General features: G+C 56.3%; 1 protein-coding gene across 1 annotated transcript; it reads left to right on the forward strand.

Annotated features, from left to right (window-relative positions):
• The first annotated feature begins 4,489 nt into the window (after positions 1-4,489).
• Positions 4,490-8,946, forward strand: OTOP3 (otopetrin 3). Its single transcript, XM_069872469.1, has 6 exons — positions 4,490-4,880; positions 5,554-5,690; positions 5,991-6,049; positions 6,387-6,505; positions 7,153-8,072; positions 8,773-8,946. The coding sequence occupies exons 1-6, from the start codon at positions 4,490-4,492 to the stop codon at positions 8,941-8,943; spliced, it is 1,797 nt and encodes a 598-aa protein (XP_069728570.1). The 3' UTR covers positions 8,944-8,946.
• Positions 8,947-11,296: the final 2,350 nt, after the last annotated feature.

Raw genomic sequence — 11,296 nt, forward strand, 5'->3', positions numbered from 1 at the left:
TCCGCTGGGCTGGGTCGATCCTTCCTTGCACGGTCTGGGAGCAGCGACGCAGCCTCTCTCAGCCCCACTGAGCCAGCACAGCCCTGGCTCTATTTTCCCCACCGATCCCATCTCTCCCTATAGGCTTCACCTTTCGTAAAACAAAAGCCTTATTAATTTGAACTGTAGGAACCCCAGATTAAGTCAGGAAAGAGACATAAACAGTGCAGAGACAACAGCCTTACACACACCCCTTCCCATGGCTTTGGCCCAAGCTGCTGAGCTCCAACGGGGGCAGAAAACCTGGTGTGGGGCACACGGGGCCAGCAAAGGAGAGCGGCGAGAAGGGGAAAAGCCAAAGAGCAGGAGGCTGGGAGTCACCGCTCAGCAGAGAGCGGGCAAGGCCATCACCAAGGCCAGAACTGAGTCATCCTCCCGCTGCCACCAGGGTTTGCATCCCTTCCTCTGCTTCTTAATCATCTGTTATTTGAGGGCGAGTTTTGTTTTGTTAGAACAAAAAAAAAAGCAAGCCTTTTATCTGGGTGATTTGCGCTGAGGTGTGTCAAACGGGGAGAAATCTGAGTTAATGATTAGCTGTCAATACCGCAGCTGGAAAGCGGCTGCAGCGGGAGGTCACGAGGCTGGCGAGGAGGGAAGGGGCTGCAGCACAAGGCGAGGGGCGTCCCGGGAGCGGGGCTGGGGCTGGTGGCAGAGGGGACACTGCCCAGACAAGGCAGCAGACCCGGCCACCGAGGAGCAACTCGGGGGTGGCCCAAGCTCAAAGCAACCCGCACCGACGGCCGGTGGGGAAAGCACAGAGCGGTGCTCCACGAGAGGAGCCAGCACGTGCCCTGGAGCCAAGGGGATGGAGCTGGGCTGGCACAGCAGGCGCACCCATATAGAATCACGGAATCACTCGGCTAGAAAAGCCCTTGGAGATCAAGTCCAGCCTCCCCGTCCACTACCGACCCATCCCCGAGCACCTCGCCGACCCATCTTTGAGCCCCTCCAGGGACGGGGACTCGACACCCTCCCCGGGCAGCCTGGTCCCTGCTCCCCGCAGCCCCCCGAGAGCCGCTCGCCCGCCAGCCCCAGGGACGTCGCCGGCGCGGTTATGGGCAGAGGAGCAGGAAGGGTGCGGGCGACCCGGGGAGCCGAGAGGCACGCGGGGCTCCTCAGGCCTCTGGGCAAACACAGCAGCCAGGCACAAACTTCCTTCCTCCCGGGTCCTGTTTACAGATCCGCTTGGCCCAGCCTGGGTGTTATTACTGCTAAGTGCCCCGATAACGCCGTTAATGAGCGATCGCTGATAGCGGAGGGGCAAACAGCGCTCCGAGCATTTCAGCCTCTGAGTAAAGGCAGCTCCTCCGGGGCAGAGCCGGGCAGTGATTTATGGGATGGATGCAGTCAGTCCAACTCATCCTCTCCCTCCCTGCCTCTCTCCTGCTCATTTGCTTACTTAGTGACTTGCCTCAACTCGTGTCAATACGTTCACATCAAACAGCTGCTCTTCTTCACCAGAAAGGCCAAATCAGAAGGATTAATCAGGGCGTTACAACCTCTCTGGGTTCAACCTCAGCTCCAAAGCCAGGAGAGGGCAAGGCAGCCCAGATGTGCAAAACCCCTGGGCCCCAGCATTTTGTTTGAGGCCCATCTTTAAAGGAAAACCCTCTGGTTTCACTCAAACGTATTTACCCCAGGATGTATCCAGACCCCTGGCCTCCATTTCCCAGTTCTCCGGGCACCCCAGTTTAGGACCCGTGCACCAACAGTCACCCAGGTTTGTTCACGTCCTGCGTGTGAATCGTTGGCTTCATTCTGCAAAGAAGCCACCAAACAACTGTTGGAGATCCCAGCTCCCTGCTGAGCGATAGGACGGGGTCTGGAGAAGGGCTGGGGACCCAAAGGAGAGCCTGATGGCACGCGGGGATCCCAGAGCAATGATGCAAGGAGGAAGGACACGGTCCTCTGAGCAGAGGGGAGGTGCGGATGCTCTGGAGGAGAGCAGAGCGACTCCAGCCATGGGTAGTCACAAGCCCCTGCCCAGATCGGAGCGTCTGGGCTTCCACGCAGCAGGGCGAGGGTTTGGTCAGACGTCAAACACGACCGTTGACATCGCCCGCAGTGGTGCACACTGGGTGTTCTTGCCCAGCACCAACAGGCCCCTTTCACTCTTGTTTTCAGTCCCTTTCGTCACATCCTCACACGCGATAACCTGTGCTCCCGCACCCACTCCTACCCTTAATCAGCCCTTTGGGACATGCTTCACGGCTCCGAGCGCCCACATCTTGAGTTTGCCAGCTTCAAGAACCCCAGAACTCCTTACCTTCCATGGAGAGTTCCATTCTCTCTGGACGGACGCTCTGGGTTCACCAGCTCCATGAGGAATGCCACATCCCCATTACCAGCCACAAACCCAGGAGGATCATCTCACCAGAGCTCCCAGGCAGAAACCAGTTTGCCCTGCGACGGAAGATGGAACAGAGATGACACAGCTTGGATCTAAAGCATCCCCAGCCCCACCTGACTGAGCCTGTGGGGTTTGCATATGAGAATCTGGCTCTGCAGGTCATCATGCCCCTAAAAGTGACCTTTCTGCCAGCAGCACCTCACTTGGGCATCATCCCGCACCTCGGCCGGGCCGAGAGCTTTGCCTGTGGGTCAGTTTGTGTTTCCGCACCCTGGGTGAAGGCACAAGGGAACGACTTGCTTGATTAAAAAATCAATCTTAGGAGCTACCTGAAAACAAGGGAGTGGGGAACTGGTGTGGATTTCAGCCAGAGCAGCGTGGCTGAGCGCTCCCAGCAGGAGCCCGAGCCAGGAGATTAGCGCTCTGCTCGCCGAGCCGTGGCACAAATGAGTCACCACGCCTTGTGGTTTTGCCAGTTGGCAGCTCCTGCGCCAAGGCCACCGCCACGGGGCAGCCCAGCAGCTGCAGAAAGGAGCTGAGCCCCATTGGCTGCCCTCGGCACAGCCAAGAGCTTCTCGCTGAGTAATTAATGTAATGACAATAATAGACCCAAAGTAAACAAGGTGGGAAAAAAAAAATCAATGGCCTGGGAGCAGAGGCCACATTCAGCCGGGAGCAGCCGTGCCGGCACCGTGGTCCCGTGGCTGGGCTCGCGTGCATCGTGGTGGCCCTGCAGCTCCAGCACCCGAGGCCGCGGGGAGGTAAGGGCTGGGGCTGGGCTGCTCTCAGAGCAGTGATGGGTCAAGGGCTGGGGGCCATGTGGGCACCGCAGCCTCTCCAGGTGGTTGGGTACCTACCTCATGGTGCAGCCTGAACACAGCTCCATCGGATCCTTCTGATTTTACGGCTTCTCCCTTCCCTCCCTGACCCCAGAGCAGAGCCGTTCTGGTCCAGGGAGAGGGGAGGGCGACTGCTCCTGCACGACCACGTTAGGAGAGTGTTGGAGGTGACTGGGGAAGGGTTCGGATTAGACTCCGATGACAGAAGAGCTTCGAGTCCCCGAGAGCGAGGGAGCCGGGGCACCTCCGCCCTTGCAGGGGAAGAGGGAAGCACTGGACCTCCAACCCCTTCTCAGACAACTTCTCCCCAAAGCCCCAGGCAGCTCCAGATAATCCCCCACCTTCAAACACATCTCAGGAGCTGCTTTCACTCCCCACGGCAGCCAGAGTCGCTCCGGAGCGAAAGCATCTTCCCAGGTACCAGATCTACAGAGGCCGATCTCGCCCGACTGCCGTACGTGCGCCAGGAGGTTTCTCTCTCCTGGGCAACACGGCCCTACGGGGAGTTTTCCAAAAGCTGGATGGGAAAATTCCAGCTATTGGGGATCCCTCCGACTCCTGTGCCAGCACGCTCACAGCTTTTCCCCCTGGGCAGCAAGTAGAAAAAGAAAGAAAACAGGAATTCACTTTGTGGTGGCCCCAGCCTGCCTGGGTCGGGGGCTGGATCTCTGCCCAGAGGCTTGGATCACAACTCACAGACCCTCTCCTGGTTCTCTGCAGCTCTGCCACGACTTGCGCAGCCACACAAGGAGCGTGGGGCATCTCCCGCAGCTCAGAAACACAGAGAAGAGGCTGGACCCATCGATCAAAATCAAACAGCTCTGAACATCAGCGCAGGTCTGAGCTCGCTCTGTGTTCCCACCTAATCCTTCCAGCAACAAAGGGACCAGAGGAACCCGAAGCCACTGCAGAAGAGGCGTGAACGGTAAGGATGGGGACAGCTTGGTCACCTCTTGTCTCAGCAGCTCCAGGTGGGGCAGGGACGCCAAACACCGTGTTAACGGGGGCAGCTCTGGGTGGCTGTTGGCAGAAGAGCCTTTCCCAGCACCCCACGAGGGCTCTCACCGTGGGGGAAATTAATGCCCAACCCGGACTAAAGACCAGTCACTGCCCTTGCGTTCAGCTCCTGAAGGGAAGGGGAAGCTGCAGAGCAAGGCAGGGAGGTCACCGCAGACGCGGCTTTCCAGCAGAGCACATCTCCACCTGCCCCCTCACCCCTTTTACCTTTAACCTCCCTTTGCTGCAGCCCCCAGGCAGAGCCATGTCGGGGAACAAAGCCGCAAGGCAGAAGCCCTGTCACCACTGCAAGAGCCGCCCAGCCTCAGCCCCAGCCGGCACCTCCACCATCCACTACGAGAAGTTCTGGCTGTACCGCCACTGCTCCTCGGTGCAGCAGAGCGACAGGCAAGCTCAGAAAGCTGGGCAGCTCTTCTCGGGGTTGCTGGCCATGAACGTGGTGTTCCTGGGCTGCGCCTTCATCAGCAGCATGATCTTCAACAACGTGGCCATCACGCTGGCAGACGTCTGGATCCTGCTCTCCATCCTCAAGGTCCTGTGCGTGTGCTGGATCGTCTACTACCTGCTGGGCACCAGGCGGCAGCCGCACGCGGTGCTTTACCAGGATTCCCACGCCGGAACAGTCTGGGTTCGGGGTAAGTTCTGCTTTTATTCATCATTTCCCCTTCTTCCCCTGCTGCAAAAAAAAAGCCAGAAGCCCCAGGAGATGCAGTCAGGCCCCAAGAACCTCCCAGTGCCTGCTGGGAGAAATGAGAGCAGCTGGGAAAAGCTGGAATTTGGCTTCCCTGCAGTGCAGCCTCACTCCACAGTCCCTTCCCAAAACCCAGCCCAGGCATCAGCAGCCCCATGCCACCCTCTTTCTTGTTTGGCACCACAGCAGCCCTGTATCCAGGGGAAGATTCCTGTCCCGTGAGTCACACGGCAGCGACATCCAGGCTTTCCTGGGAGATTCTGCTCCACCACCGAGTTACTCGGGGCAGATCCCGGTAACTGAGCACCACAAGTAGAAGGGGAGAAAGCCCTGTGCCATTCACTTACTTCCATCACTCCACATTGCGTGGAAGAGCCCAAAACCCTTGGATCCAAGCACATAAAAACACCTCATGTTGTCTCAACACCTTAAGCCAGCCCAGGCATGTCCCCAGGGCCAGAAATCAGGCTCTTCTCTTGTCCCCTTCTCTCAAAATCATGGAACATCCAGCTGCAAAGGCACCAGCTCCCCCCAATCCAAGCAGCACATGGCCTCCAGCCCCCATCAGGCTCCAACACCTTCGCTGTTGCTCACTGCTGCCTCTGCTCTTTGCCCAGGGTCGGTGCTGCTCTTCGGCAGTTTCAGCATCCTCCTGAACGTGTTCCACATTGGCTACAGTGCAGTTCTCATCCAGTGCAAATCCAGGGTGGAAATCATATTCCCCAGCATTGAAATCCTTTTTATTTGCGCCCAGGTACTGCACGTTACCCTCCTGGAAGCTTCCTAATGCGTCCCGTCCCGCTCCCAAGAGGCCGGGGTGGTGGGACATGGGAACACCTGGGGAAGCAGCTGTGTGAGGGGTGTCCTCACGGGCGCTAACGGCACCGAAGCACCACACGCTGTTTCAACCACCACCCAAGATCCTCGTGTGCCAGGCACACACGCCCCTGCAGCTCTGCTCCCCCTCCACTACGTCCCCGCTCGCCTGCCTGGTCCTATCAGCCGCGTGTGTCACCTCCACCCGGCTCAGGTCGTTCTTGTTGTCAATTTGCAGGCTTTTTTCCTATGGCATCACTCCAAGGACTGCATCCAAGTCCAGCACAACTTCACCAGGTACAAAGCAGGTGGAAAAAACCCACCTTCTGCTCCTCTGAAGAGACTCCTCCTTTCTGTCCGCGTGTGATCTCTGTTACCGCTGCTAGAACTTTCATCCAACCTTAAACCCTCTCTGTATCATGGAATTATGGAATGGTTGGGGTCAGAAGGGACCTCAAAGCCCATCCAGTTGCACCCCTGCCCTGGGCAGGGACACCTCCCACTGGATCAGGGGCTTCAAGCCCCATCCAACCTGGCCTTGAACCCCTCCAGGGATGGGGCAGCCACCCCTGCTCTGGGCAGCCTGGGCCAGGTTCTCTATAGGCAACTGTAGGAGCACCTTTCTCTTCCCCAGGTGCGGGCTGATGCTGACCATCACCACCAACCTCCTCCTCTGGCTCTTGGCCGTGACCAATGACACCATCCACATGGAGTTTGAGTCCCAGCTGCGCCAGGTGGAGCAGCGACTGGCAGGTAAAGTTCCTTCCCCACCTCTCTGTTAGGCTGACACAGAAGAGCAGTAGGGACACAACAGCTCTCGGTGGCAGCGATTCAGGCATCACAGCCGGCTCCTCCAAAGGCCGTGACCTCCCTTGTCACTGGAGGTTGTCTTGAGGAGATGGGCTGCAAGGGGGTAGAACACCTTCACCTGGAGGGAGGTGCTAGGAGACCCTGGAACTGAGGGCCAGGAAAGGAAGAGATCACCATAAATTAGCATCTTCCCTCCCACTCACCTGTGGGTAAATACAAAGATTACCAGGCCAGGAGAGACTCCCGTCATTCCTCAGCTTTTCCTCCTGAGGACACGGGGGAAAAGGGAGGGGAACTGATATTTCAAGGGTGGAGCAGGCTCTGCCATGCAGGACAGGGTGTCTCTCATCCAGCACCCATGGTGCTGCCCTGAGGAGCACTGCAGATTTGGGAAAAGATATTTGTGAGCCCCTGACATTTTGAATCCTCACAGCCTTGAGGCCCAAGCAGTCACCCCTTGTATTCCCACCACTCGCTGCTCCCGACACAGGAGACAGATCTTGTACTCACACACAAGAAACTCCTAGACACAGCCAGGAAATCCAGGCCATCTCCCTCTTAACTGTTGCCACCTTCTCCTCGTGCTCCAGGGAACGAGACTCCCTCGTGCACATGTCCGAACACAACCATCTGTGAAGTCTTCCAGAAGGGCTACATCCTGCTCTACCCCTTCAACACCGAGTTCTGCCTCGTCTGCTGCTCTGTGCTCTACGTCATGTGGAAGAACGTGGGGAGGCGCATCACCCCCCACCACGTCCCTCACGTCAAGTCCAAGTTCAAGCTCCAGGGGGTGGTCTTTGGGCCACTGCTGGGCGCTGTTGCCATAATCATCGGGATCTGCGTCTTCATGATGTACCAGATCCAGGCCACCGGCTCATCCCCGAGCCATCAAGTCTTTGTGATGTATTATTCCTACTACATTGTGCTCCTTCCCCTGATGAGCGTGGGCGCAGTGATTGGGACAATCATCCACGCCTTGGAAAAAAAGGAGCTGGACACGGTGAAGAACCCAACACGCAGCCTGGACGTCGTCCTATTGATGGGGGCGGCCCTCGGACAAATCGGCATGTCCTACTTTTCCATTGTTGCCATTGTGGCCACCAAATCCAGGGACCTGTTGTACAGTCTCATTTTGTCCCACTCCATCCTCCTCATCTTTCAGAACATCACCCAAAACGTCTTCATCATCGATGGGCTCCACCGGCAGCCCTTGGTAGCCGCAACCGAGGCCAAACACAGAGGACACACTGAGCAGAGTTCCTCTTCAAGTGAGGAGGAAAGCACAACAAACAGCAAACAGGAGCACACACAGATGTCTCCCAGCAATGAGGAAGAAATGAAAGAGGAGCAGAATCACGAAGCCCATGACCAGAGACGAGTGAGCGTGCTGGAGCTGGGACAGGAGTTCCGGAAGGTTTCTCTGTCCTATATCCATAGCTACTCTCACCTGAACTGGAAGAGAAGAGCATTAAGAGAGATCTCATTCTTCTTGGTTTTGTGCAACATCATAGTAAGTATCGCTCTCTGCTACACCACAGCTTGGCCAACCCACAACGACCTGCGGCAGTCGCGCTCTCCTTGTCTTTCTCTTGGGCTGCTATTCCAGACAAGAAACCTTTGCTCACCAGGTTTTAACCTACTGGTGAGGCAAGTCAAGGCTAGTTTTGCCATTAATACCCCGCTTTTTGGTAAAAGAGTCAAATCGGGCTTGGTCTCCTGGGTGCAGGAAGGAGACAGCGAATATATCCTTACCTGCCAAAATCTGAGCCTCTGAAAAAAACACTCCTACTCATTAAGGGTGATTGATTAGATCTAGAGAGAAATGAGGCACCAACAGGGAGTCTGTGTAAACAGGAGTCTCCAAGACTGGGACTTGCCCAATGAAGCACACCGTGCTCTGGGACCTGGAATCAGCCTGGTCTTCACTGCAGCCTTCAGAGAGAGCAGACAAACCAGCCAAGGAACAGCGCTGCGCTGTAGGAAGACAAAGCTGGCAGGGGCAGACTGAGGTTGGAATGAGGTTTCCAGAATTGATTTACAGCAAGAAGTCAACAGTGTAGTGAGGGGATTTTCCTTGTCTTCCCTGGTAGGGAGATGAATCCGATGCTCTCAAACTGTTCCTACCCCCACTTGAGGTAGCGCTCAGTTAGAGCGCGAGTAGGACACAGGTTGTCACCTTGACCTCTGCTCTCTTTCCTTGCACCCTTTAGCTATGGATCATGCCCACGTTCGGGGCTCACCCCATCTTCGAGAATGGACTGGAAAAGTCATTCTATGGCTACTCCACCTGGTTTACAATCGTGAACTTCGGCCTCCCGCTGAGCGTGTTCTACCGGATGCACTCGGTCGGGGGCCTCCTGGAGGTCTATGTCACAGCCTGAGCCAAGCCCACTCCCCAGCCCAGAGGCCGGAGTGAACAACAACGCTGAACAAAGATGCGGCAGGCAGCGGATGTGCACATGGAAGCTTTTTCCCTCTGGCTTCTGCTTTCACTTCTCCTGGTACAACATCTCCGTGAGCTTCAGAAGAAAAGGAGATTGTTTCATTTTATCAGTTTTTTCTCCATAGAGAACAGACTTGAAGCCCACAAACAAACCGTCTCACTCCTCATTAGTCTGCCAGTGGATGTGCAGCACACAGGACTTCACCAGCCCCTGCTGAAAGCTTCCAGCTACAAGAACGCAAGAGCAGCCTTCAACAAAAGCAACAAAGATTGACCTACACTCCACAGAACTTCAAAAATCCAGAGTCAGGGACCATTGGCCCCACCACCACTCACCAATGTGCCACCCTGTGACACAGAAGACACCTACCAAGACCAGCCCCACCAGAACAACACACGGAAGCACACGCAGCCCCAGCCATTCCAAAACCAACAGGAATACCCTTCCCATGTGCAGTTTACAAAGGGGTCACTGTTGGTAGTGGCTGGAACAGTCAGAACAGGGGCTCTGCTGTTTGCTCCTGGTGCCAACACCAGGCACACCAGCCCGGTTGGGTCCCATCTGACCCTAGAAGAGCACCAAGCTCTTGCAGCTCTCAGGACTATAGCAGGACAGACCTTCAGGTTTTCACCAGCTCAGTGCATCTCATCCTGTTATCGGAAACAGGAGCTACAGCGTCACCTTGCCTCACTGAGAACAAACACTATCTCCCCTCCCAGGCACTCAGAGCCTCGAGTGAGAAGCACGAGTGCCATGGCTGATCCTCACTCGAGGAGATCAGCAGTGTGCGCTAGCACAGGCCCCACCCCTGCGCAGAGCCAGTTCCAGAGAGAACTACTGCCCGACCCACTGTGCATCCCTCCTTGCCCCGGCATCTCGACCCTCACTGCTGCTTCACACACCCACAAACACTTTACAAGGCGCCCTGTGCGAGAGGGAACACGGTCGCATAGCACGGTGCCCGATCAAAGACCCGACAGGACTTGTTCCATAGGAGATGCTTGCTTTGAGAGCGCCCAGGAGAGCAAGGGGGCTTGCGCCTGCGGGTCCCAAACACGGAGCTTGGGGAATGGGAATAAAGGGAGACAGAATTCTCGTGTGTATCTTGTGAAATCTCTGGGCCTGCTCTGCACTCAGGGATCAGACTGAGTCAGCCAGCAGTTATTTACGCTGCTCTGGCACTCAGAGGTTACACGAGATGCAAGGGCAGGCCCGGTCTGACAATCAATAAATCTTCCGTGACTCTCATCCAGGGCCAAAGCAGCATGGTACAAACAGCACCCACGCTATCACTTCTGCTCCACCATAAATCGATCCTGGAAGCAGCCTGGGGTTTGTATCAGAGTCTGTTTATGAGGGCTGTGTCCCCTAGAAAAGCAAACTCTCCCAGGACAGTGACAGCAATGAGAGCTGGAAACTCCTGCCCACACACATCCCACCCCCTCAGGGCTCAGCACGCAGGCGGCGACAGCCCCTTGGCGTGAGGCTGTGAGCGAGGGGATCACACGCGCACAACCTCTGCCCAAGGAGTGGTTCTACTTGGGCCTGTGGCAACAGAAATAAGCCCCAAGAAATAACAACTAGATGAATTACGCTCCAATAAAGTTAATTATTCCTATGTCAGTTTGTCCCAAGGGATCTATGGAAGATACAGGCCAAGGTCTGGCCCCCACAGATGACGGACGTGATCTCAAACCTTATTCCTAGTTATAGACAGCCCAGAGACAAGCAGTGATGTCAGCCTGTAATGTACAGACAGCTCTTCCACTTAGAACCACAGTCACAGAACCACTGAGTGGTTTGGGTTGGAAAGGACCTCAAAGCCCATCCCGCCAGGGACACCTCCCACTGGATCAGGGGCTCCAAGCCCCATCCAGCCTGGCCTTGAACCCCTCCAGGGATGGGGCAGCCACCCCCAGTCTGGGCAACCTGGGCCAGGGCCTCCCACCCTCACAGGAATACATTTCTGCCTAAGATCTCATCTCAATCTCCCCTCTTTCTGCTTAAAACCTTTCCCCCATTGCCCTGTCCCTGCACTTAAGAGGGTTGTATCCAATTTATTTCTACCTCCATGAGGGGTAAAACCACAAGCACAATTTGCACACAGTTCAAACCACCTTCGGCTCCTCCCCAAGCCTGACAGCAGGGCTGAGAAGTGAGCAAGCCGTGACTCCCGAATCCGACCCAGCCAGGAATGCCAGTGGCCCACCAGCTGCTTTGTCACCTGCCACCCACGAGTGACTTCCAGAGCTCTCCCAGGGCCAGGGTGACCGGTTATGGGTCTCAACCA

Source organism: Phaenicophaeus curvirostris, chromosome 19 (assembly GCF_032191515.1).
Source record: "Phaenicophaeus curvirostris isolate KB17595 chromosome 19, BPBGC_Pcur_1.0, whole genome shotgun sequence".
In the NCBI taxonomy this organism is placed as follows: Eukaryota; Metazoa; Chordata; class Aves; order Cuculiformes; family Cuculidae; genus Phaenicophaeus; species Phaenicophaeus curvirostris.

Excerpts from the sequence above, each read along its gene's own strand:
- OTOP3 (XM_069872469.1), top strand. The coding sequence starts at position 4,490 with ATGTCGGGGAACAAAGCCGCAAGGCAGAAGCCCTGTCACCACTGCAAG. Across the intron at positions 6,506-7,152 it reads GGTGGAGCAGCGACTGGCAG|GGAACGAGACTCCCTCGTGC; the intron begins GTAAAGTTCCTT and ends CTCGTGCTCCAG. Across the intron at positions 8,073-8,772 it reads TGGTTTTGTGCAACATCATA|CTATGGATCATGCCCACGTT; the intron begins GTAAGTATCGCT and ends TGCACCCTTTAG.